This window comes from Protobothrops mucrosquamatus, unplaced genomic scaffold, assembly GCF_001527695.2.
Source record: "Protobothrops mucrosquamatus isolate PMUCROS unplaced genomic scaffold, P.Mucros_1.0 scaffold_125, whole genome shotgun sequence".
Classification (NCBI taxonomy): domain Eukaryota; kingdom Metazoa; phylum Chordata; class Lepidosauria; order Squamata; family Viperidae; genus Protobothrops; species Protobothrops mucrosquamatus.
Genome location: NW_015386201.1, coordinates 2,031,561 through 2,057,414, shown reverse-complemented (window position 1 = coordinate 2,057,414; position 25,854 = coordinate 2,031,561). Strand labels below are relative to the sequence as shown.

Genomic DNA, 25,854 nt, shown 5'->3' with positions numbered 1-25,854 from the left:
TGATGGTATCACCCAAATTGGAAGTTTAACATCAAACTTAAGAAAGTACTTTTGCCAAACTCTTAACAGTGCAGCCCTTATTATGTGACTTCTAAAAGTTTTATCAATCTTTTTCTGCATAAAAAGGTAAGCGTGCCACCCAAAGTACAAGTCCCATCCCTCAACATTCAATATCCTCTTGTTAGACAAATTAATCCAAAAAAAATCTATAAAGTATTGAACAATTTTCAAAAGTGATTAGAAAATGAGGTTTGTGAAATTAGTATCTTTAAAAAAAATCTGCCAGTGTTACAAACAAGAATGCTGATCCCTTCATTTCCCAGCACTCAGACCCACAGAAAACCACTGTCCTGTGGTTTCCTCCCATGAAGCAGCCATCTGGAAAACATATGGGTGCTGTCTCATCCTAATCCAGAAAAGTTCCAAGGAGCCAGTCCACTCACCAGTTTCTTGGTCTTTTTTGGTCATTTCCGCTATTACAGAGCTGCTTCGGTTTGCCCTTACTGTATCTCCCTTGGAAATCCTCTATCTCAAAACATATGGCTTGGGGCACTAATAAGAAATAAATACATAAAAATATAGCAAAACAATAAATAATAAAGATAGGAGCCAAGATAAAACCACACAATTCAATCAGCATAATCAAGATATGGGCTGAACCATGCACCCTAGGACCACAGATCTGCTGATATTACTTCTCCAAAAGGAATTGTTTTGGATGGGCAGAGATGTCATTCTTGAATCTCAATAATAATTTTCCTGAAAGATTCAAGTACTTTTGTTGTTCCTTATTTCTTAAATTTTCTTCAACAGGTAATCCTGTTATTATGATTTCAGTGAAACAGTACCAAAAAATAAAAATACTTAAATAATAAATGGTTTCCATCATTTTATAGTTAAAACTATCTTTTCTCTGTCCTTTCATCTCAGTTCCAATTTGGGCAAGAAATAGGTGGAGCATTAGCTTCTACCAAATTTTACAAGAAAATGAATTGTGATTTGAAATGGTTTATATGTAAGTGTGAGCTAAGTTTCTTACTTATATTTTTTAGATATTACTTCCAAAGGATACCTAAAGTCTGCAGAACTACTTCAAGATGTGTAGCTCTGTTGTTCCCAGGCTCTGGTTTTTAACAGATCGACGTATCCGAGAAGATTATCCTCAGCAGGAAATTCTAAGGGCACTTAAAGCCAAATGTTGTGAAGAGGATCTAGACTTCCGTGCTTTGCTGATGGATGAAGTGGTCTTGACCATTGAGCAAGGAAACCTGGGTAAGAATACTATATAGAAGATATGAATTGATGACTGTTAGAAGAATATGGAAGAGAATATTTGTAGCTCGGTTTAAATGAGCGGTCCTTAGTGCTCTCTACGTTTGCTTGTTTTCTTGCAGATGTTTCTTTACCAAACTAGGCAATATCATCAATGTCTGAATATGAAATCTCAGTGCAAATTTGGAAATTTCAGAAATGATTGTATTTGGTCATCCTGGCATTATCTCCTGTTCTTTTGGAAAATGAAGCAGATTAATAATTAAAAAGGTAGCCACATCATAGTAGAACTCAAGGGGGATAATCATAGCCCCCAAGGGGGAATCAATTTACAGTGCTATATAATAGAAATATGTCACCAGCTCTGTTGTGGTACTAAACATTTGTTCCATATTACATGGCTTATTTCTATTGTGCTGTACCATTAGTATATTTCAACTGCAGTAGAAAGCTTCCTACTGCAGTCTTCTCTACTCTGGGCCCACCTGATGTTTGGACTAATTCCCAGAATTCTCAGGATTGGTTAGATTGGCTGGGAGTAGTTCAATGAGATGATTATTTTCAAATTTCAATTTTTTTTTTTCAAATGAAAGTTATGTCATCTTCAAAATGTTCAAATTCTGAAGAAAGTGAATTGATTTCTGAGTCAATGTCCCACAATAAATTTGCAGAGAGGTAATATATAAATGTACAAATACCCATCCAAAAAGTTTGATTAATTTCATTTATGCAATTTGTATCCATTGTAATCAGCTGGTTGACATATTTCACAAGAACATAATACAAATAAAACACTAACATTAAGAATAAAATAGTTTAAAATTATTATAAAAATATAATAAATGCCCACAGTAAAAGAAAATAATAAATTTCAGAAAATATTCAAGCAGCAAAAATAATAGAACAATGTTAATTGGTCTTCATTAGAAACAATACTTGTATTTATTTAATGACCTTTCAGCAACTGTTTGAAATTACAACAGTGCTGAATGATGTTACAGCTGTTGTTGCATTGTCATGGTCACGTGATAAAAATTCCGGCACTTACGACTACAGGGGTGCTCCAATTCTCCATCTGCCTATCTCCTCCAGATCTAGGCTGCCCTGCATAGCAGCACTAGGCAGCCCTCTTTATCAGCCATAGCATTGCTACTGCTCAAAAACGCCACTTCACTATATTTCCCAAGGTGTGCATGCTTTGGTGAATGGCACAATTGCCCTCACTGCCCAGTACTCCTGAGGTTTGTCTTTTGATCACCTTCATGTGTTTTTCTCATGCTGCTGAGTAGCCTGAATGACCTATCTGAGGCAGCTCTCAGAGCCACACGACACAGCCACACGTTTCCAATGTGATTTTGGAAACCTCCATAAGCCCTGCATGAACAGGGCCCATTATTTGGAAACTTCTGGAAGCCCTATTTGACTTCAGAAGCATCTGGGAAGCCCTGCATGACCTTAGAAGCCTCTAGAAGCCACACAAATAGATTCTTTTCTTGAGCTTTCAGAGGCTTCTGAACTCATACAGGGCTTCCAGAGGCTTCCAAAGAACAGAACCTATTCATGCAGGGCTTCCAGAGGCTTCTGAATTCGTGGATCTTCTGAAGTCATGTGCAAACAGGCTCCATTCTTCAGAAGCTTCAGGAAGTCCCACTTGACTTCAAAACTCTCCAGAAGTCCCACACAAATTTGGAAGTCCCTCACAGACGGGCTTCTGAAGGCTTCCAGAGGCTTCCAAAGTGATACATGAATAGGCTCAGAAAAGAAGGGTTTGGTGTAAAGGGAGCTGTCTTGGATGGGCCATGTGAGCTTCTCAACAGCATGAGAAAAATGCATGAAGGTAAGCAGAATACGGAAGATCTTTGGGAGTGCTGGGCAGCAGGGGCAATATTGCTGCTCCCCAAGGCTCACACACCTTGGAGAATGGCATTGTTGAATGGCAGTGATGACTCAAGGGCTGATATAGAGGCTTGAAGTGGTGGCAACTGCCTGAGACTGCTGAAGGCCCCAGGCATCTGCTTCAGGCCTGGCCTCAGTGCTGCTGCTGGCTATACATCACTTCTCCAACTCACACAGGCCTCTGACAGCCTTCACCACACCCTCAAGGCACCCCCATGCCCTGCTTAATTACCTGTATGATTGCTTAATAACTGCCACTGGGAGAGCTAGGATTATTGAGCAAAGAAATCATGTGTCTTATTTAACAATTGAAATTCTGGACTCAGTTGTGGTCATAAATCAAGGACTACCTGTAATTTTGTTTGTAATAAATTTTAGAAAGCCAGTCACATGGAGCAAGTTTGATTTCTAAAAGGAAACTGTTCATAGCAAAAGGATGACCATTGAAAATCATCTCTTATGAACCCTATTCAGTCCAATTACAGAAAGTGGAGGAGCAAGAATTGCTCCTAGGATATATCAAATGGATCAATTCTGACTGGATGAGGCAAGTGTGAAAATGCCTTTATGCCAAGATGGCTTTTTAGGACAAAGTCAGCACTTTGAGTTGCATCTGCCAGCCATATTGCACCATTGCTCTTGTTGACAAGTAGCAGTCAATAACCCAGCACTTTTTGGGGGGACCAACAGAAGCTTCTAGAAGGCATCCCATGTAGAGCATCTTGTGCTAGTCCAACAGCATAAGGGCATGCATAATCATTGTTAATGCATATAAGAGACCAAACAGTAGGTCATTCATATGAAAACACACAGATTAATTTTATTTCATTGTACCTCCCCTTCTCACTGTTCTGAGGAAACATTGGACAATAAGTCAACCCCCTCTTCTTTGTGAGAGCCTCTGAATTACTGAAAAACAGGTATCATGTCCAATCTTTTCTCGAAAACCTCCAGTGATGGAGCACTCACAACTTCGGGAAGCAAGCTGTTCCATTGATTAATTGTTCTCATTGTCAGGTAATTTCTTCTTAGTTCCAGGTTGGATCTCTCTTTAGTGAGTTTTTACCCATTGCTTCTTGTCCTGCCCTCTGGTGCTTTGGAGAAAAAGTCGACCCACTCTTTGACTGTCCCTCAAGTACTGGGAGACCACTATCATGTCACCCCTAATCCTTCTCTTTGATTGGCTCCACATATTTCCTTTAAATGTTCATAGTATTGTTTAGCCTCCAGACTGCTTATCTTCTTTGTTGCTCTTCATACTGTTTTTTGTGTCATGGAACTAGAATTGAACGTGGTTAGACAGCATCACCACCAGATGAATTTGTAGCTGGCTGACCGGCTGTACTCAGCGTGTGGTCTTCAATGGAACCACATCTACATGGAGGGAAGTGTGTAGTGGGGTGGGGGTTCTGTTCTGGGCCCAGTGCTCTTCAACATATTCATCAACGATTTGGACGAGGGGATAGATGGGAAACTCATCAAATTTGCAGACGACACCAAGCTGGCAGGAATAGCCAACACTCCAGAAGACAGGCTTAAGATACAGGAGGATCTGGACAGACTTGAACGCTGAGCGCTATCTAACAAAATGAAATTCAATGGTGAAAAATGTAAGGTTCTACATTTAGGGAAGAAAAACCAAATGTACGGGTACCCACCAGACACCTCCTTAAAAAATCATACATATATATACATATACATATAAATCTACAATACAAACCTATCCCTTTCCCCCCTCCCCCCCCAGGACTTCCCAAAGCTAATCCAGGAAATAAACGCACAATAATCCAATTCTATTCAAAACTACTCATTATTACTACACACTAGTATAAACTTACTGTGACTCTAAACCAATGTTAAAATACATACAAATTTTTTTAAATATGTCAATATTCGTTGTACATATTTTTGTTTAAAATTTTTAATCAAAAGCTACATGATAATTATTCAATTCATACTTTCTCTGAATATAATCTATCCATCTTCTGCACATTGAGATAAATTTCTCCTGAGAATGATCCTTCAGGTACGCGGATATTTTTGCCATCTCTGCAAAATACGATACCTTCTGTCTCCAATCATCCATAGTTGGTAACGTCTTTTTTTCCCAATTTTGAGCAACTAATGTCCTTGCTGCTGTTATACAGTACAACATCAATTTCATTTCTTTTTGATCCAAATTGTCCATAATACCCAATAAAAATAACTGCGGTGTAAATTTTATCTTTTTCTTAAAGATCTGTTGAATATTCCACCAAATCTTAATCCAAAAGGCTTTAACATCCCTACATGTCCACCAAATATGATAATAAGTAGCATCCTTACAATCACATCTCGAAGTAAAACCAACGTTTAAGCCTATGTACGTTCTGTTAAAAACTCCTAGGTTTACGGTAGATATTTTGTAAAATATTTTTAAAAGGGAATCTAAGACACGAACCCACTTGAACTGTAAAGAATGGGTTTAATAAAGGGTTCAAAGATTGAAATAACCAAGAACTTATAAAACTCGGGTAAATTAGTATGTTAGAAATTGTAATTCTGTTTCCGAATCAAGTTCTATCAAAACATTATATATTCTCCTAATATGGGCTCTACTTTGATCTTTAATCTGTTTTATCAAGTTCACATCTTCTACAGTTAAACCCAATTTTTGATCTATATGGTTGAGAGATGTCTCAACCAATTGGAAATATAAAAACCAGGACTGGGGTTTTTTAGTTTCTTAAAACAACATATTCAGGACACACCGTGGTGCTGGGGTAATCAAACATCTTAAAACAAAACATATATACATAATACAATCAACACATCAAGTATTCCCTCTCTTTTTCCCTCAAATAGCATAGTATATTTAAAATATCCAATTCTAGCTTAAATTTATTCAACCTGAACCTGTTTTTAAGCTTCATTAGTTTACAATACCATAATCAAATTAACTTTAATTAAAACATTTTTAATTCAAATATCCCTTCCACGTATGTTCTACTTTCTTAATTTTATCAAGATCTTATTTACTTCTTCCATTTAATCCATTATATAAACAATATCTCGTTTTTAAGCAAGAATATTAATCTATCCTAAACACATCTAAATGTATATATTTATCAATCTATTCTATACGTATCTAGTCCTTCAATTAATCAATCTCTTTGAGCTGACAAATTAACATCAAACCTCAAATCATTTCAATCCATTAAGTAGAGTATAAATTTCAACCAGTTATTTGTCATAGCTAAACATCCATGTTATAGAACAAACAAGTCCTCTTATTTAATTAACATTCAATTAATTATTAATTCACTCCAACTCTAAAACATCTTTTTACTTCAAACTCATGATCTCAATCCTTATATCAATCCATAATTCTAGGTTGCCTTTAATCCAATTTAAGAAATTTTAACTTTCATTTTTCAATCTTATTCTAGCTTTCCTCTTTTGCCAGGTAGGTTTCCATAACAAGGCTTCCCTTCCAGATGATGGATCTCTTTTTGTTGCTTGTAGTGTCACTTGATTCGATGCAGGCCATCTTGATCTCTGATTTGGTCCTCTATTTCTCTTGTCTATAGGGCCTCGTTGTTTCAAAAGTTCAAAATCCAGTCTTTGCTTTTCCTGCTCTTGCTTGTAGGGCAAAGTAAAATTCTCTTTATCCTCAATTAAGTTCTCTTCTTGTATAATCTGTTTTGTGGAGTAGTCAAGTGCAATCTGAGAGTCAGTTTTAAGTTTTAAAGTAGAGATTCTGGCTCTTAGTTCTGCAGTAGCCTCTTTTATTGTAGTACATATTTCTTCTTTGGCCTCATAGATCTTTTCCAATATAAGTTTACAGTTTAAATGTGATTGAGGCTTCTCCATTTTAGAAATAGTTGAAGAAGAATCCTTTTCCTTTTTAGTGAAAGTTAGAATTGAGCATTATCCACCCCCACAGATCACACAGCTAGCTCAGATTATCTTTTCTCTTGAGAAACAGTTTGAAGGCCAAAACCATCTAATCTCAAAATAGACAACAATCCAATATTAACTTTTGACCAGTAGGTGTCCTCAGTGAGCTAGAAAGACTTCTTCAAACGCCATTTATTTTCCCTTTTTCTATTTTTTCAAGGAAGAATAGAAGAAGAAATACTCTGCCGATATAATACCGCTCCCAAAAACACAAAAAACTGTTTTTTCTATAGCTCAATGTAAGTAGAAATAAAATGTAATCTTTAAATGAATATTGATTTGTTTTTTCTGTCCTTTTATAAAACGCGTTTGTTCCCACGATTACCAAAGCCGCTTTCTCTAGATGGGGAAATAATAGCACAAACAGCTTCTACAGGCAAAAACAGCATGGGGTGTGGGGAGGAACAAAAGGGGTCTCACCCGGATAATCCGCAGTGGGTCTTTAACGCTTAGATGATGATGTGACTTTTGGCTGGTGCAGCAGGGTGATCGGCCATCTTGCAGGCCGATCTTTGCTCCGTCGGCCCTAAGGAGATAGCTGGAGACTCGGGGGGAGCTGCCGCCCTCTCTATCTACCAGCAAGCCTCCTCCTCGGTGGTCGCCCCTCCAGGGCGACTTTCGACCCCCTAGAGGGTCTACTGGCGAAGGAAACTCCAGATGGCGCGGAGATGAGTCTCCAGGCACGACCGGCGTCGCCGCATTCCGGAACCGGAAGTCCCTCAATAGTAGTAACTTTGAGAGGGATCTCGGAGTCCTAGTGGACAATCACTTAAATATGAGCCAGCAGTGTGCTGGTCGACGGTTTTTTCGGTTGTGTCACGATCCGACGTAATTGTCTCCCTATCTTAGTTCTAGTGCACTTCATAATTATGGTGAAATGTTACGGAACCATTCCGGTGTGAACCTTATGACGTAGGTCAAAACCAGTGCACGATGTAAAAAAGATGTTGAGACTCTGGAAAGAGTACAGAGAAGAGCAACAAAGATGATTAGAGGACTGGAGGCTAAAACATATAAGGAACGGTTGCTGGAATTGGGTATGTCTAGTTTAATGAAGAGAAGGACGAGGGGGGACATGATAGCAGTGTTCCAATATCTTAGGGGCTGCCACAAAGAAGAGGGAGTCAAGCTATTCTCCAAAGCACCTGAAGGCAGGACAAGAAGCAACGGATGGAAACTAATCAAGGAGAGAAGCAACCTAGAACTAAGGAGAAACAGTTAGAACAATTAACCAGTGGAACAACCTGTCTCCAGAAGCGGTGAATGCTCCAACACTGGAAGTTTTTAAGAAGAGACTGGACAGCCATTTGGGGGTTGGACTAGATGACCTCCAAGGTTCCTTCCATCATCATCATCGTTGCTGTTGTTGTTGTGGCTGTGCTAGTGCAGTATAAAGCAATACTATCACTTCTCCTGATTTTGATGCTATTCCTCTGTTGATGCAGCCGCAACTCTAACTCAATATTTACTTTAATTGGTGGTCCACTAGAACACTTCTCACAGTTAACTACTGTTGAGCCAGGTACTGCTTGTTATATATCTGTGCATTTGGTTTTTCCTGCCTAAGTGCAGGATTTTACTTTTCTTATCACTGAACTACATCTTGTTGGATAGGGCCCAATGCCCAAGTTTGTCAAGATCCTGCTAAACCCTGAGTCAATCTTCCAAAGTGTTAGCAATTCCCCCCAGCTTGGTGTCATCTGCAAATTTGATGAGTCCCCCTTTTATCTAGATCTTTTATGGAGATGTTGAAGAGCACTGGGCCAGGACAGAATTTTGAGATATCTCATTGCATGCATCCTTCCATGTACATGTAGTCCTGTTAAGGACTACACACTGACTGCAATTAGTCAGCTAATTGTGAATCCATCTGGTAGTGGTACTGTCTATCCCACACTGTTCTATCTTATGAAGACATAGGCTGTGGTCTATTTTATCAAGTGCCTTACTAAAGTCTAAGTGTTCTATATCCACATCATTTTCCTGATCCACTAATTTAGTCACTTTATGAAAGAAAGCAATAAGGTTTGTCTGGCATGATCTATTTTTAACAAATTCATGTTGGTTCTGGGAATCTCTTTGATTATTTCTAGATGCTCACAAATGTTTCACTTTATAATCTTTTTCAGGATTTCCCCAGGTATTAAAGTCAGGCTGATAGGTCTGTAGTTTTCTGGTTCCACTTTTTTCCTGTTTTGAAGATTGGAACCACATCAGCTCTTTTCCAGTCCTCTGGTAGTTTTGCCATGCTCCAGGATTCCTGAAAAATGTTGTTCAGTGGTTCCAAATTAAACAAAAAAGTTTAGGAAGAATTCTGAAAATGGATCCATTATGTTTTTTCCTCCTCATTACCAAAGTCACACTCCATTAACCCCATGAAAGAGATTCATTGTTTAAACAGTTTGAGGGAACTGTGTGTCTCCTATTAATTATGAACTATGTCAACTGTTTGTTTAAACTAAAAGACAATATGGGGGGGGGGGGAATGCAAAATAGCACAAGCAAACTTGTTCATATATCTGTACATGTGTCAATATGCTTCTGACTCTAAAATCTTGCCTAAAGAAAAGTTTTTCATTCTCTGTCAGCTAGTCCACTCTCTGGATTGTTACCAAAAATAGGAACCTGTCAAAATAGAAATATTTCTAAAAAATTTCTATCATACCTATTCAGGCACAAAGCTAAGCAATACTGCTAGCGATATGCTTGCTTCCCATATATTTGGACTAGAAATGTAGCTTTCAGTTATCATTTATAAGCAAATGAATGGGATAATAAAAGTATAGCTGTTGAAACAAATGCCTTTTTGTTCATTTTCTTGTGGAATATCCCATGGTAATGTGTTTATATTAAGATGATTTTTTCCTCTCAGTTAACAATAGAGAGGTATGTTTGTATAACTTCGTATTTTGATGGCGTACTGATCCACCTCTAGACAGGAAATTAGAATTTGATTCTATTCCCCTTCCTCTTTATGCACACGTAGACAGTTTGAGACAGTGCTTTTGCTTAGTTATTTTCTTATAGGAAGCTCTATCTTTAACCCTTTTTAATGTGTTACTTTTCTTCCTATTTTTATTTTAGAGACTGTGATTCTAAGGTGGCCTTAAAATAAAGTTTCTTTTAAGGAGTTTGATCATACTTGTGCCGATCTTCTAGAGACCAGGAGATGCTTAAATAATTAAACAAATCTGCTGCTTGATTATCTTTTCCAGGATTTTCCGAAGTATTAATATCAAGCTGATTAGCTTCTAATTTCCTGGATCCATTTTTTCCCCTTTTTATAGACTGAAACTACATATACTCTTTTCCAGTCTTCTGGTAGTTCCCCTGTGCTATAGGAGCTTTGAAAGGTTGCATTCCATGGTTCGGAGATCACATTTGTCAGCTCCCTCAGAACACTGGGATAAAAACACTGTACTCACCTAGGGTGGATAGGTATTCTCTTACCAATTCCTTGCCTATTTTGACTTGCAATTCTATTCTGTCTCCCTCAATGCTTGCTTTTAATATATTGGGCTATTTCTTCTTTTGCAAAAAAAAAAAATAGACACAAAGAAGGAATTAAACCACTGTGCTATCTCCCTGCTGTCTATCACTTTCTTGCCATCTGCCCCCATTAGTGGACCAATTATTTCCTTGATTTTCTAATATAAAGAACAACATTACATTTTGAAAGAAACCTTTTTTGTTATTTTTGGCATTTGTTGCAAGTCTTAGTTCATTCTGGCCCTTAGCTTTCCCGACTCCCTCTTTGTAGACTTGGGGTGTTTAGTAGTAATCTGTTTTAGTTATCTGCCCCTCTTTCCATTGATGCCAAATGAATTATATTTTGCCAAGGTATATGTTCTATAGTTGCGATATTGCCATTAAAAATCAGCAAATTTCAAGAATGCGAAGATCAATATTGGAAGAGTCATTTGTCTCATTCATCTTTAAAAATATATACCAGCTTTTTTAGAAGACATATTTGTGCACTGTAATAACCAATAAATAGCTTGTCAGTGCATGAATCCCTATGACCAGGGTAATTTTTTCAAGAATCATCACAGCTGTACAGAGCATCCAGTATCATCCTACAAAAGTCCAAAAGCAAGGGTGATAGTATGGAGTCTTGAAAATCCTCATTGTGCAAATATACATGCACCTTTCTTGTTTTTATTTAACTATACTTCACTAAGTAAATTAGAAATAACAGTCTTTGTAAGCTTAGTCTCTCATGTGCATCATAGCATCACAAATTATTTATATATATATATATATTTCAAAATTTGGATTGCTAACAAAGAATTAAGGGAGTACTGGGATAGCTATTTCTAACCTTATTAGGTTTCATCAGCCAGACATACCCTTCTGAGATTCGAACCTGGGCTGTCTGCATGTTAAGCAGAGATGTTAGCCACTAGGCCACAGGCTCTTTCTCGCTTTGTTAGCTACAAGAGACAGGGGAAGAGGATGAATGCTTTTGTTTGAACACCCTGTCGGCCCAAATATGGGAAAGAGAAATCTTTTGCCTGTATCAGCTCAATCTAGAGCCATCCACAGGCAGCAGTCGCTTAACTGCGACATCATATGTGTTTTTCAAAATCCCTCATGTGCATCATAGCATCATTTTGAAAAACACATATGATGTCGCAGTTAAGCGACTGCTGCCTGTGGATGGCTCTAGATTGAGCTGATACAGGCGAAAGATTTCTCTTTCCCATATTTGGGGATCAAACTACAAATTGTTTAATAAAATGCTGAGCTTTCGTCGGTCAGCACTACCGACATCAGAGTATAGGAGCAAGTCAATGGGAGTCCCCTTTTTATGACACCGGCCGGCTTTGCACACGGCTCCTGGACCTGGTCATCGGTCCATCCAACGTCCTTAATTGTTTTACTCCTAGGAGGCATGCATTGGCTGTTCCCTTGGTGTTTTTCAAGGCTGCTATTCCATTATCCACTTTCCTTCTGTTCTGTCCCAGCCTATGTCCGTCTTTGTTGCATCACAAAAACAAACCCCTCTTTAACAGTAGGCTGGGAAAACCAACCCCTTTTTATTACAAAAACAGTCCAGATAAGTTTGCTGAAAAACCAAAACAACAGAATACTTTTCCAACAGATAATTGGTTAAAAAATCAGACAGAGCAGGAGTTTAAACAAAACATTCATCGGTAAAACAAACAGACCATGATCCCTGGAAGTTCTTACAAACGGTTGCCTTCAGCAACCAGCACCGCCCACACCTCTTTTTATATAGCAGTTCCCAGGCGTTGCCTCTCAGTGCCTTCTCCGTTTTCTCTGGAGTTGTCCCATTGACTGCTGTTGATTTACTCTTGCTAATTGTCTGCGCACGAGCATCAATTAGTAAGTCCATCAGGTGTGCGTCGTCTGAGTCTGACTCAGTCCCCTCACACAGCTGAGCTTCATCAGGAACACGACTCGAGGGCCCAGGCTCTTCATCAAGCCGTGAGTCCTGTAATTCATCAGAGCCTCCCTCTGACCCTGATGGCCCTTCAAATGCCTCCTCCACCTCCTCCTCAGATTCCTCAGACTCAGCTGTTGGGAACACAGGCTGGCACGGAATCACGACACCTTCCTCCAATCCCCCTCGTACGTACACCGCTGTCATCCCACCACTGATTTCTAAAGTCGCTATTCTCCCTTCCCCCTTTTTACCGATCGCTTTCTTCGTGTGTATCCAATTATCTGCTTCCACCCCATTAAGTCTCGGACTTGCTGCTCTCTCCTCTCCCTTTTTCCTTTCGATCGTTTTACTCCTGTATCTGCAGTCATCCACTGTATCTCCATTAGCTTCTAGAGTCGCTGCTCCCTCCTCCCCCTTTCTCTCAGTATTTGTTTTGTTCGTATGCCTCCAACTATCGCATTGTTCTAGGCGTTCTAGTTCATTCCCTCTCCTCACCCCATCCCAAAGCATATCCGTTCTTTCTCTATAAGGCTGTCAGCAGGCTGTGTGTCTAACCCAGTCCTCTTGCTGTTTCGCCCTATTCTTTCTGCATGTGTGTGGGCGTTTCCAGAGTAGTCTGCCGAGCGTATTTGGACGTCTGTCCCGGGGACTTCCGGCAGATATGTTCTTGTATTCGCTCTACTGGGGAGCGTTGCCCCACTCTGGGGGTGCTCCAGGGTATTTTGGGGACCTTCCCGCTGTTCATTTCGATCTTCCTTTCTCTTGTCCATCGTTCGTAGTCCTCGCATCTGCACCGCCAAACCATCAGCAAAATGTATATTGGATTCTGCTTATCCCATGTTCTCAGCGTTTGGTGTGCTGGGCAGAGTTCTACGTGGCGGTTTACGGAGTTCTCGTTGGAGAGCCATTTGTCTGAAATGGTATAGGGTTTCCTGCCTGAGCGGGGGTTGGACTAGAAGACCTCCAAGTGCCTTCCAATTCTGTTGTTGTTGTTATTGTTATTATTATTCCCAGAATTGCCCTGTAGGAACAGGACTGCTGCAGTAAATTGATTATCTCACAAAATATATTTTTTAAAAAGAGAGATTGTTTATCTTCTGCTTTTATTTTTCAAAGGAACTTGAACCACTTTTACAGAAAACATGAGAAAAATGTTTAATTTCTTCAAATTTATAAAACTCACCAAAGTGATACTAGGCAGTAAACAGAAATTTTAAAACAACAATATAAATAAGTAACAAAATATTAAGAAAAATGTGGGATGAACAGCATCACCACCAGATGGATTTGCATCTGGCTAACCATCCACACTCAATGGAACTACATCTACATGGAGAGAAGTATACCTCAAGGTTCTGATTTGACCCAGTACACTTTAACATCTTCATAAATGATCTACATAAGGGAATAGAAGGGGAACTCATCAAATTTGCAGATGACACCAAGCTGGGGGGAATAGCCAATTCTTTAGAAGTTAGATGTAAGCTTCAGAAGAATCTTGACAGACTTGAACATAGATGGATTTGCATCTGGCTAACCATCCACACTCAATGGAACTACATCTACATGGAGAGAAGTATACCTCAAGGTTCTGATTTGACCCAGTACACTTTAACATCTTCATAAATGATCTACATAAGGGAATAGAAGGGGAACTCATCAAATTTGCAGATGACACCAAACTGGGGGGAATAGCCAATTCTTTAGAAGTTAGATGTAAGCTTCAGAAGAATCTTGACAGACTTGAACATTGAGCCCTATCCAGCAAAATGCAATTCAGTAGTGAGAAAAGTAAGGTCTTACACTTAGGCAGGAAAAAAATCATGCACAGATATAGGTGATATCCGGCTCAATACCAATTACTGTGAGAGAGATTTGGTGGCCTAGTGAACTACCACTTAGGTATGAGCCAGCAGTATACTGTAGCTGCCAAAAAAACAGTATAGCCCTAGATTGCATCAACAGAGAGAAAGTATTAAGATAATATGAAGTGATAATACCACGTTATGGTGTACTAGTAGGACTACACTTGGAATTCTGTGCTCAGTTCTAGTCACCACAATGCATAAAAAAGTGCTGAGATTCTAAAAAGTTTGCAAAGAGCAACAAAGTTGATATGGTGTCTGAAGGCTAAATCATGTGATAAATGGTTGCGGGAACTAGGTATGTCTAGTCTATCGAAGAGGATGACTAGGGGTGACATAGTAGCAGTCTTCCAATATTTGAGGAGCTGTCACAGAAAAGAGGATGTCGGCCTATTCTTCAAAGCACCTGAGGGGCAGGACAAGAAATAATGGAAGATTATCAAAGAGAGATCCAAACTAGAGTTAAAGAGAAATTTCCTGACAGTGAGAAGAATTAATCAGTAAGATCGCTTACCTCCAGGAGTTGTGAGTGTTCCTTCCTCCTAAGATGTTGGACAGCCATTTGTCAAGAATGGTATAGGGTCTCCTGCTTGAACAGGGGTTGTACTAGAAGACTTCCAAGGTCCCCTCCAACCCTTTGTTCTATGTTCATCACCATCATTTTAACCATTATCTATCCACTGCAGATAAAGGCCTCTACCACATGTTTCCAACCAATAGGATCCTGAGCTTTCTTTTGCCTATTGGGCCGTGATACTTGCTGATGTCGTCGCTCCATCTTGTTTTAGGTCTCTTTCATGGAGGCTTTTTATCAAGTGGGATTCATTCTATAACTATCTTAGTCCATCTGCCATCAGTTCTTCTTGCTATGTGACTTCAATTTCAATTGTTTTACTCTTGATGATATCATATACTTTTGTTTTTTTATGTAATCCATGTGCAGGTCTTTCTATCTTGTCTTGTAATGCTGAGCATTACAGGCATAAGGGGAGCATTTCAGGCATAGGGGGAGGTTCTTCAAAATTATGCTTGATGTCAACGCTGTGACAGTTAAGAAATTGCAGCCATTTTACCTTTTACTTGTGCTTTTTCTGTTGCTTGGGATTTTCAGATGTAGAAGGGGGGATGGGAAGAATGCTTGAGCTTTTTAAGTTAGCCTAAACAATTGCAGCTGGGTGAGCTTCAAGGTCAATTCTAGATAAAGTTTTGGCAGGGTGTAAAGTGGGGAGGATTTTAAATTAATTGGTGAATGTGACTTATGATGGCCTTTCTGGGATGAGAATTGCAACTTGTTACTTTGTATCAGGGGGAGGGAACTTTAGTCTTCGGTACAACTATGTAAGTGCCAATACTTTGTTTCCTAAATAAAATGTTCTTTAAGGAAGAAATCCTTGCCTTGAAGTTCTTTTAATTGGTTTCATCTATCGGAACCATGACATTCACCCAAGACTCATTCTTTCTTTAAATTTATGGGGTCCTGAGCTCCAGTCACCTACCCAAAGCAGAAGGGAGGCTGACAAAGACTCAGGGAAGATCCCAAAATGGAGAAGAAGGAGGAACCTGTCACCAGCACCACAACCACAGCTGCTATCACCGGCGCAGGGAGAGCCCTCATCGTCATCGATACTGGGACAGCCCAGACCGTCACTATCACCGTTGAAGCCCTGAGGCCCATCATCGGCAACGCAGCCCTGAATACTGTCACCGATGCTATACCAGCCCAGAGCCCATGCCAAGGTATTGATCAGACAGGGGACATTCAACGTGGCCTGATGCAACAGTATGGATGGCTGCACACCTTGCTAGACAGGCAGCAACCCATAACACCTCCACCTTTTAAATCCACTTTTTACGAAGACCCTGAAAAGTTAACTTTCTTTTTGAACCAAGTGCGTTCCTACATGAACCAAAATGCCAACACCCACCCGGACCCTGCCATGATGGTCGATGTCATAACAGCAAACCTGGAGGAGGAGGCATCGGAGTGGCTGAATAGCTTGCACAACGAACAGGCGCTGGAGCTATGGGACTATAACCTATTCATCCAAGGGCTAAGAGCCAGGTTCGAGGACGAATCCATAGCTCTGCAGGTAGAGAAGGACATTCATGAAGTGAAACAGGCAGGTAGACCAGCGAAGGAATATGTGCATGAATTCTGGAGGGTCGTGGGTCGTATTGAGCGGTGGCCAGAACAATCACTGGTGCACCATTTCAAGAATGGCCTGGACACCAATCTGTTCCAAACCCGTGTCTATCGTGGGATTCCTGACCAACTGCAGGAGTGGTACCAGGTGGCAGTAAAGATGGACATGGACCTGACCCATTATAAGAAGCCGACGACTCCCGCACCGGGACCGAGGTTAGAACCAGTGAGACAACCACCACCTCAACGACCCCCAGTGGCAGGTGCGATGGAACCTCCTAGACCGTCTTCAGCCCCACCGATCAAATGTTTTAGATGTGTCCAGCCGGGTCACCGGGCAGCGGCTTGCCCTGTCCCGTTCACTCAGCAGAGAGGCGACTCATCCCCACCGAAGAAAAGAAAAGTAATTCAGCCATCTGCCAGGGAGAAATCAAATTGGATCATGCAGGAACTAGTTGCCCAGGTCACCTCGCCCACTCAAGAGAGAGTCGAAACCCCAGATGATTCAGGCACCAAGTTGGCTCCTTATGACAGCGATGACAAGGGAGAGAATGACCCGATGGTGAGTCAACCTATTCCACCTTTTTCCTTTTCTGCCAAACTTCTAGTTCCTAAGACAGGAACGGGTACTGGTAGACTCGGGGTGCTCACGATGCATTATCAGCTTGCCAATTGCTCTCAAATTAGGTATTCGGGTGAGATTGCTCTCCAAACCAATGAAGTTTGAACAGGCAGATGAGTCTTTAATGGGAGGAACCCTAGTCACTCATCTAACTGAGCTGGTGCGGCTGGAAATAGGTGAACATTGGGAGCTCATCCGTTTTGTGGTGGCTCCGAAAATGACTGAAACAGTGATTCTAGGCATAGCTTGGCTAGACAAGTGGAAACCTTTTATCTGGTGGGAAAAGGGGACGAGAACCCTGAGATTGCCCGTACGGCCATCCCCTCCCAGTTCCTCCTTTGACGTTAGCGGCGAGACAGAGCTGCCGGCTAACACAATAAAAATTGCCGCCATCCCATTTCCTGGAGAACCACTCATCGAGACCTGGCAGAAGTGTTTAGTGAAAAAGAATGTGATGTCCTGCCACCCCACAGACCGAATGACTATGCCATCAAGATTTTACTGGGAGCAAAGTTGCCAAAGCTGAAAATGTACACAATGACCCGCTCAAGGTGGAGGAGTTGCAGCAATACATTGACAAGAATTTGGCCAGAGGATTCATTGAGCCAACAAAATCCCAAGTGGCAGCCCCAGTACTATTCAAAGAAAAGAAAGATGGGTTACTTTGCCTCTGCGTTGATTATAAGGGGCTCAAGTGCGTGAGCGTGGAAAATATGTATCTCCTCCCTCTACTGAAGGATTTGTTAACCCATCTAGCGAAGGGGCAAATTTTTACTAAATTGGATCTGAGAGAGGCATATTACCGCGTGAGAATAAGACAGGGCAATGAATGGAAAACTGCTTTTAACAGCCCTTTGGGCAGCTATCAGTTTAAAGTTATGCCATTTGGATTACAAGGAGCTCCTGCTGTGTTTATGCAGCTTATTAACCAGGTGCTACACGATCATTTGTACAAGGTTGTTTTAGTATATCTTGATGACATCTTAATCTATATCGAGAATATGGCAGACCATGTGAGTTTAGTGCGAGAGGTGTTGAAAAAACTGCTAAGCGCTAAACTCTACGTCAAACTGTCAAAGTGCGAATTTAATCAGACACGTTTGGGCTATTTGGGCTATAGGATTTCCAATGAGGGCATTGAGATGGATCCTGCCAAAGTGAAGGCTGTAATTGAATGGCAACCTCCAAAACCTGAAAACAGCTGCAAAGCTTCCTGGGGTTCACCAATTTCTACCGTCAGTTCATCCCATCATTTGCTGAGATTGCTTTACCCCTGACAGAACTGTTAAAAACGGGCAAAGATGGAGGAAAACCACAACCTGGTCAGCCACTACAATGGCCTATGGAATGCCAAACCGCCTTTGAGAACTTAAAAAGACTATTTGCTGCTGAACCAGAGGAGCCATTTGTTATACAAACCGATGCCAGCGATGTGGCTGTAGGAGCTGTACTTTTGCAGAAAAATCATGATGGGATTTTACAACCCTGTGCTTAGACTTCAAAAAAGTTCACTGACGCTGAGCGAAGATGGGCTGTTTGGGAGAAAGAAGCCTTTGTGATTCGATGGGATTTGTTGACATGGCGTTACTACCTAGAGGGGAGCAAGGTGCCTTTTGAAGTATGGACTAATCATAAAAACTTAGAGGCATTGAAAACTCCCCGTAAACTATCTCCCAAACAGGTACGTTGGGCGCAGTATTTTAATTGTTTTAACTTCGCCCTAAGATATATACCAGGTGGAAAGAACTTCTTGATTGATGCCCTATCCAGATTGCCCCAGTATAAGAGCCAGCGTGAGCAAGTCATAGATTCTATCATGTCTGCACCACAGGTTATTTCTCAAATTAACCTGCAGAACCCTCAATCTGCAAAAACTCCTAACCCCAACGATCCTGTGACAAAGAAGTTAAAGCAAGAATTAATTAACGACCAGTACTTTAAGGACAATCAAAGCATCCTGACCCATAGGGATGGGTTGGTTTACAAGGGAGGAAAATTATATCTGCCTGAGTCACTCAGACTCCAAGCGCTCCAGCGCAGCCATGATATAAAACAGGCTGGTCATTTTGGTTACTTAAAAACGCTGCATTTAATTCGGAGACAGTTTTGGTGGCTGGGCTTGAAGAATGATGTGGAGAATTATGTCAAAAGCTGTGCAATCTGTGCTACCATGAAAAGAATTCGAGGGAAGCTCCCTGGACTGTTGCAACCTGTTGTGCACCCTTCCCAACCCTGGGAAAAGATCGCTATGGACTTTATTGTCGAGTTACCTGAAAGCAGAGGAAATACGGTAATATGAACTGTGATTGATCTTTTTTCAAAGCAGGCTCATTTCATCGCCTGCTCTGGCCTCCCATCAGCCGAGAAATTGGCTAAGATGTTCCTTAAACACATTAATTGGCTGAAAAAGCGAACACAATGGTGGAACAATATCTTAGGTGCTATGTGGATTACCATCAGAAGAACTGAACTGACCTCCCATTCACTGAAGTGGCCTACAACAACACAGTCCACAGTAGCACCAGTTTCACGCCTTTTAAGATTGCCACTGGAAGGAATTTTATCCCTATGCCTGAATACCCCCAAGATCACCCTGCCTCTCAGACATTAGATCAGTGGTGGCAAACCTATGGCACGCGTGCCACAGGCAGCACGCAGAGCCGTCCCTGTGGGCACGCGTGCCATCGCCCCAAAGGGAGGTGGGGCCAAGCTGCTCCCCTCCGCCTCTGCACGTGTGCCTGCGCTCTCACTCTCTTTCTATCTGCACTGAGAGCCAGGGAGCAACTGCAAGAGCTGGGCGGATCAGGGCTGGATGGTGGAAGCAACTGCCAGCATGACTCCAGGTAAGCCTCCAGAGCGATTTTGCGACACCTCAGCGGCCCGATACAGGCTCCGGAGGCCTGGAGAAAACCTCTGCAGCCCGGATCTATGCCTGCAGAGTGATTTTGCGGGGCCCCACCACGGCCGATTTGGGCAGCAGAGGCCTTTTTATGGTGTCCCAGCAGCTCATTCCGGGCGGCAGAGGCCTTTTTGCGGCATCCCAGTGGCCTGTTCCGGGCAGCAGAGGGCTTTTCGTGCCCTCCCCCACAGCTGTTCCGGGCAACAGGTATTTTTGTGGCATCTCAGCGGCCCCTTCTAGGCGGCAGAGGCCTTTTTGTACCCCCCCCTCAGCCGTTCTGAGCGGCAGAGGCCTTTTTGCGGCATCTCAGCAGCTGTTCTGGGCGGCAGAGGCCTTTTTGCGCCCCCCTCAGCCGTTCTGGGAAGCAGAGGCCTTTTTGCGGTGTCCCAGCGGCCCGTTCTGGGCAGTAGAGGCCTTTTTGCATTTCCCCCATGGCCGTTCTGGGCAGAAAAGGCCTTTTTGCGCCTCCCCATAGCCATTCTGGCCGGCAGAGGCCTTTTTGCGGCATCCCAGCATCCCGTTCCGGGTGGCAGAGGCCTTTTTGCGCTTTCTCCACAGCCGTTCCGTGCAGCAGAGGCCTTTTTGCATTCCCCCCACAGCTGTTCTGGGCGGCAGAGGCCTTTTCGCACACCCCCACAGCTGTTCCGGGCGGCGGAGGCTTTTTGGCGGCGTCCCAGTTGCCGTTCCGGGTGGCAGAGGACTTTTTGCGGTATCCCAGCAGCCTGTTCTGGGCGGCAGAGGCCTTTTTGTAGCGTCCCAGTGTCCCATTCTGGGTGGCAGAGGCCTTTTTGTGCTCCCCCCCCACAGCCGTTCTGGGTGGCAGAGGCCTTTTTGCGGCATCCCAGCAGCCGTTCCAGGCGGCATAGGCCTTTTTGTGCTCCCCCACAGCCGTTCCAGGTGGCAGAGGCCTTTTCGCGCCCCCTCACATCTGTTTCGAGTGGCAGAGGCCTTTTCGCGCACCCCCACAGCCGTTCCAGACAGCGGAGGCCTTTTTGCGGCATACCAGCGGCCCGCCCAGGCTGCAAAGCTCTTTTCCAAGCAGCTGCAGCAGCGCGATCTATGCGGTGGATGGGGGGCAAGCGGCAGGAGAACGGCCCTCTGCGAGGGTTGGGTTAGACGCACGTGGGGCTGCTGCATCGCTTTCCGTGCCGTGCAGGGTTTGGGCTGGACTGGGTGCAGAGCCTCCATGCCGTTTCTTCCCCTGCAGATATTGGGAGCGCCCACTCCTCATCCAGGGGCGGCTGCCACCGTCCCGCACTCTCCAGCCTGTTGCCGGCCAGCCGGGCGTGTCAAGCTCAGGCCTTGGGCAAATGGAGGCCAGAGGGGAGTGAGAGCTGTGGCTGCCCAGCTCCCCTGCCTGTGGACGCATGTGGGGAGGGGCCCCGCCCGGCTCAGTAAGCCACGGTTTGCCCGCAGGAGGAGGAGGATGGAGGAAGAGGGCTGGCCGGGGACAGGCACAGCGCTGCCCACGGGGGGAATCTGACCAGCCCCAGCCTGGAGGGGGGAGAAGGTGGTGTTTGGGAGGGGGTGTAGCTGCCCCCTTTCCCAAGCCATCAGCTGAGCAAGATGCCCTCCTGCCCACTGCCCCACCTGCCAGAGACCCCCTGGATCTTCCCCAACCCTGCCTGGCCCCCACAGGCATCCCTCCCCAGGAGCAACATCGAGCTGGCCACCCCCACCTTGGCCATGACCACCCAAATTGCCATGGCCACCATAGGCATGCCATCCAGTGGGCCATGCCCACCCTGCGGGCTATGCCCACTCAGCGGGCCACACCCACTCGGCACCTGGCGATACATAAGTGGGTTTTGGGTTGCAGTTTGGGCACTCAGTCTCTAAAAGGTTCGCCACCACTGCATTAGACCAATGAGTGTCAGCTTGGAAGGGAGTGTGGGACAATGCCAAGAAAGCACTGAAAAAAGCTTCAGAAACATATAAAAAACAAGCTGATAAGAAAAGGGCTCCCCAGAGGTCATTTTGAGTGGGAGAAAAGGTTTATCTGTCCACAAAGTATTTAAGACTCAAATTGCCTAGCAAAAAATTGGGACTAAAATACCTGGGTCCTTTCCCCAAAGTGCAAGTTCTAAACCCTGTTACTGTAGAATTGAAACTTCCTCGGCTTTTAGGGAAGATTCACCCTGTGTTTCACTGCAGCTTGTTAAAACCTTTCACGGAATCAACTCTAAGACCCCCTCCCAAGAAAGCTCCTGAACCACTTGTGGTGGTTGGGGAGACTCATTACGAAGTGATGCTAGATTGTACAAGGGGAGATTGCAATACTTGGTGCAAGGGAAAGGCTACCCATTATCAGAGGCCACTTGGGTAAATGTATTGATGTAAAAGCTGATAGACTTATTCGTAAATTTTATGATAAACATCCAAATGAACCGAGGGGGAATCCCTAACCTATGCCTTTGTTTGATTTGCAGGACTTCTCCTTTCTGTTAAGGGGGGTCAGATGTCAACGCTGTGACAATTAAGAAATTGCAGCCATTTTACCTTTAACTTTACTTGTGCTTTTTCTGTTGCTTGGGATTCTCAGGTGTAGAAGGGGGGATGGGAGGAATCTTGAGCTTTTTAAGTTAGCCTAAACAATTGCAGCTGGGTGAGCTTCAAGGTCAATCAATTCTAGATAAAGTTTTGGCAAGCTGTAAAGTGGGGAGGATTTTAGATTAATTGGTGAATGTGATTTATGATGGCCTTTTTGGGATGGGAATAGCAACTTGTTACTTTGTATCAGGGAGGGAACCTTAGTCTTCGGTACAACTATGTAAGTGTCGATACTTTGTTTCCCGAATAAAATGTTCTTTAAGGAAGAAAACCTTGCCTTGAAGTTCTTTTAATTGGTTTCATTTATCGGAACCATGACACTTAGCTTGCCGATCATATGTGATCCATTGTGCTGTAGCCACTTCTAAACCCTGCCTGCTCCTTTGGCTGTGCATCTTTTAATATTCTCAATAATCTTTTTGCTATTAGAATAGAGCTGGAAGGGATCTTGGAGGTCTTCTAGTCCAGCCCCCTACTCGAGCAGGAAAACCTATACCATTTCAGACAAGTAACTGTCTAGTCTCTTCTTAAAAACCTCCAATAATGGAGTGCCCACGATTTCTGAAGGCAAGCTGTTCCACTGCTTAACTGTCCTCACTGTTAGGAAGTTTTTCCTTAATTCCAGGTTGCTTCTCTCTTTGGTCAGTTTCCAACCATTATTTCTTATCTTCCCCTCTGGTGCTTTGGAGAATAGTTTGATGCCCTCTTCTTTGTGGCTGCCCCTCAAATATTGGAATATTGCTATCATGTTGCCCCTGTTTCTTTCTTTTTTTTAAGACTAGCCAAATCCAAGTCCTGCAGCCGTTCTTCATATGTTTTAGTCTCCAGGCCTTTGATCATTTTAGTTGCTCTTCTTTGAATTTTTTCCAAAGTCTCAATATCTTTTTGTAGTATGGTGACCAAAAGTGGTTGCAGTATTCCAGGTGTAGTCTATTATCTTGGTGAAAATCTTGTAAATTACTGAAATAAGGCTTATTGGGCAATAGTTCTTTAAATTATCTTGGACCCCTTTCATATGTATAAAAATTGCTTCAGCATGTTTCCATGCATAAGGTATTTTTCCTTCTCAGAGGCATCTCAAGTATAATTTTACTAATATCTTCTGTAAACTGTGACCACCAGCTTTCAGCATTTTAGCCGTAACAGTCATTTCCCAAATGTTTGCCATTTTTCATTGATTTTATGGCACTTCCTCCACTAAGATATCTGGTATTTCCTTTTTCATGGGTGTTGTTACTTTTGAGTAATCTTGATCTTTGTATAGCTTTAAATAGAATTTTCCAATTATTTCTAACATTTCCTATATTATTCTACACACAGAGCCGTCTTCACGTTCTAATGCAAAACTTTCTTTCTTGTATTTTATAAGCTTGCATTTTGCCCTTTGTTTTCTTCAATTGCCTTTTTCATAAGCTTCACATTAAACTGACACATTTTTTCTTAGATATGTTTTTTTATTTTCTTGCAAAGTTCAATGTACTCTAGTTTATTAGTGAAACTTCTGGTATTCATTGTCTATTTTTTTCATTAAATCAATAGTTTCATTAGAGATTTTTGACTGTACAAAGTGTTTTTCTGGTAGTGCTACAGATGTAGCAGATTCAAGGATGTTTTTGACTATTTGTTCATTTTGGTCTGTAATGTTCATCTCTTCTAAAGTTTGTACTAGAGCAAAGCGATTTGATAGATTAATCTCAAAATCGCTGTTCTCCTCTTAATAGTTTATCACTCTTTATTTGTATCATTTTCATATCCTCTTTTCGACAGTCTGTCTTCACTTTAGCTCCATTCTACCATTCTATGTTAAAACAACGATGTTAGTACAATTACACAATATGGTTTTATCACTTGACATGATATAGTCAATTTCGCTTGTGTTTCCAGATGGACTATTCCATGTTCCCAAAGCTGGCTCAACTCCATAGTTGCCTGTTCCTGCTTTCGATCGCAGCTTTAGCAAACAGTGATGGGAGGGGGGTAGTAAATTCCTAAGGGTGGGAGGGAGGCTATTGAATGCAAGTGAACCATCTGTTGCCAGGGAGACGTTATCTAACAAGGCCAAGTGATGAAGAATGTTTTGACCGAAGCAGACAGCTTCTCCCAAACCAAGAGAACTGAACTCAGTTCGTGAACTATGAACTGTGGGTGGCCCGGAGGGGAAAAGGGAGTTACCTATATGGGTTTTCATGGGGAAAATCCCAGAACTGACTTTGCTTCTGCCATGCCCAGATGGATTTTTTTAAATAAAGCTACACTCTTGGTTAATCTAAAGAGCCGGGAGTTTCTTTTGTTGAATGTGCCAAATGGGACAGTTGACATTAAGTCAGTTCCCACAGTAGTGCCTACCTGGATCCCACCAGGAGGCCAAAGACCCAAGATGTCAGCAACAGGCAAAGACTTGGAGGAGAAGAAGAAGCCGGAGGAGTCCCTAGCTCAGGAAGCCCCAGCAGTACGAAGACCGGGGCAGGGGTGTAGCTGGCGGGCGCGTGTCCCAAACTGAGGGCTGAAAAATCAGAGCTGCAGTCGGTGAGCTTAAGGGAACGACAGCGAGCTGCTCTATACTAGGGACCAAAGACTCTCTGGGCAGCGAATGTAGGAAAGGCAGCAGAGGCTGAGAACCCCCTAATTCCCGCAGGAGTTAACACGACCCTAGGTAGCAAATGGAAGGCAAGGTAGCCAGTCAAGAGGGACAAGCCAGTTGACTGGAAGCTCCCTGCTACCATCCTCAGTCCATCAATGGAGCAGCTGGGAGAGAGGTTCAGAGACCTGGAGATCAAGGGAGCAGCATCATGGGAGTCAAGGCAACTGATTCAAGGTTACTAACTACTCCATCCCTTCCCCTCCTGCAGCTGGTGGTGCCAGCAGCTGCCGGGACAATTGGATCCCCCTTGCAGGGAGCAGCAGCAGCAGCAGATTTTGCCATGCATGGTAATGAGCAGCCCCGGTGGCTCAAGCAAGAGTTGAGGCCTTTCCACCTCTCCTCCAGCAGCAGCAGCAGCCCTGCTGCCCATGTACATCATGAGAAATGAGCAAACACCCCACCCTCACAGTTCGGTTTGACGGGGACCTGGACAAACTGGCGTACTTCTTAGCCCAGACATGGTATCATACGGAGCCCTATGGGGGAATGTATCCAGATGATGCAGCCCACGTTCACGCAGTGGCGTCCAACCCGAAGGGCGTATCCGGATGGCTGGTGTCCCTGCATGATGCTGGGGTGCGAAGGCTGGGTGACTTAGATGCATTCATGCAGAATCT

General features: G+C 42.9%; 1 protein-coding gene across 1 annotated transcript in view; it reads left to right on the top strand.

Annotated features, from left to right (window-relative positions):
• RIMKLB (ribosomal modification protein rimK like family member B) overlaps nucleotides 1-25,854 on the top strand; it is a 75,774-nt gene that overhangs the window by 3,952 nt on the left and 45,968 nt on the right. Inside the window, exon 2 of the mRNA XM_015817168.1 lies at nucleotides 1,053-1,272. Within this exon, the coding sequence (XP_015672654.1) occupies nucleotides 1,098-1,272 (175 nt within the window). The 5' untranslated portion in view covers nucleotides 1,053-1,097. The remainder of the gene's footprint in view (nucleotides 1-1,052; nucleotides 1,273-25,854) is intronic.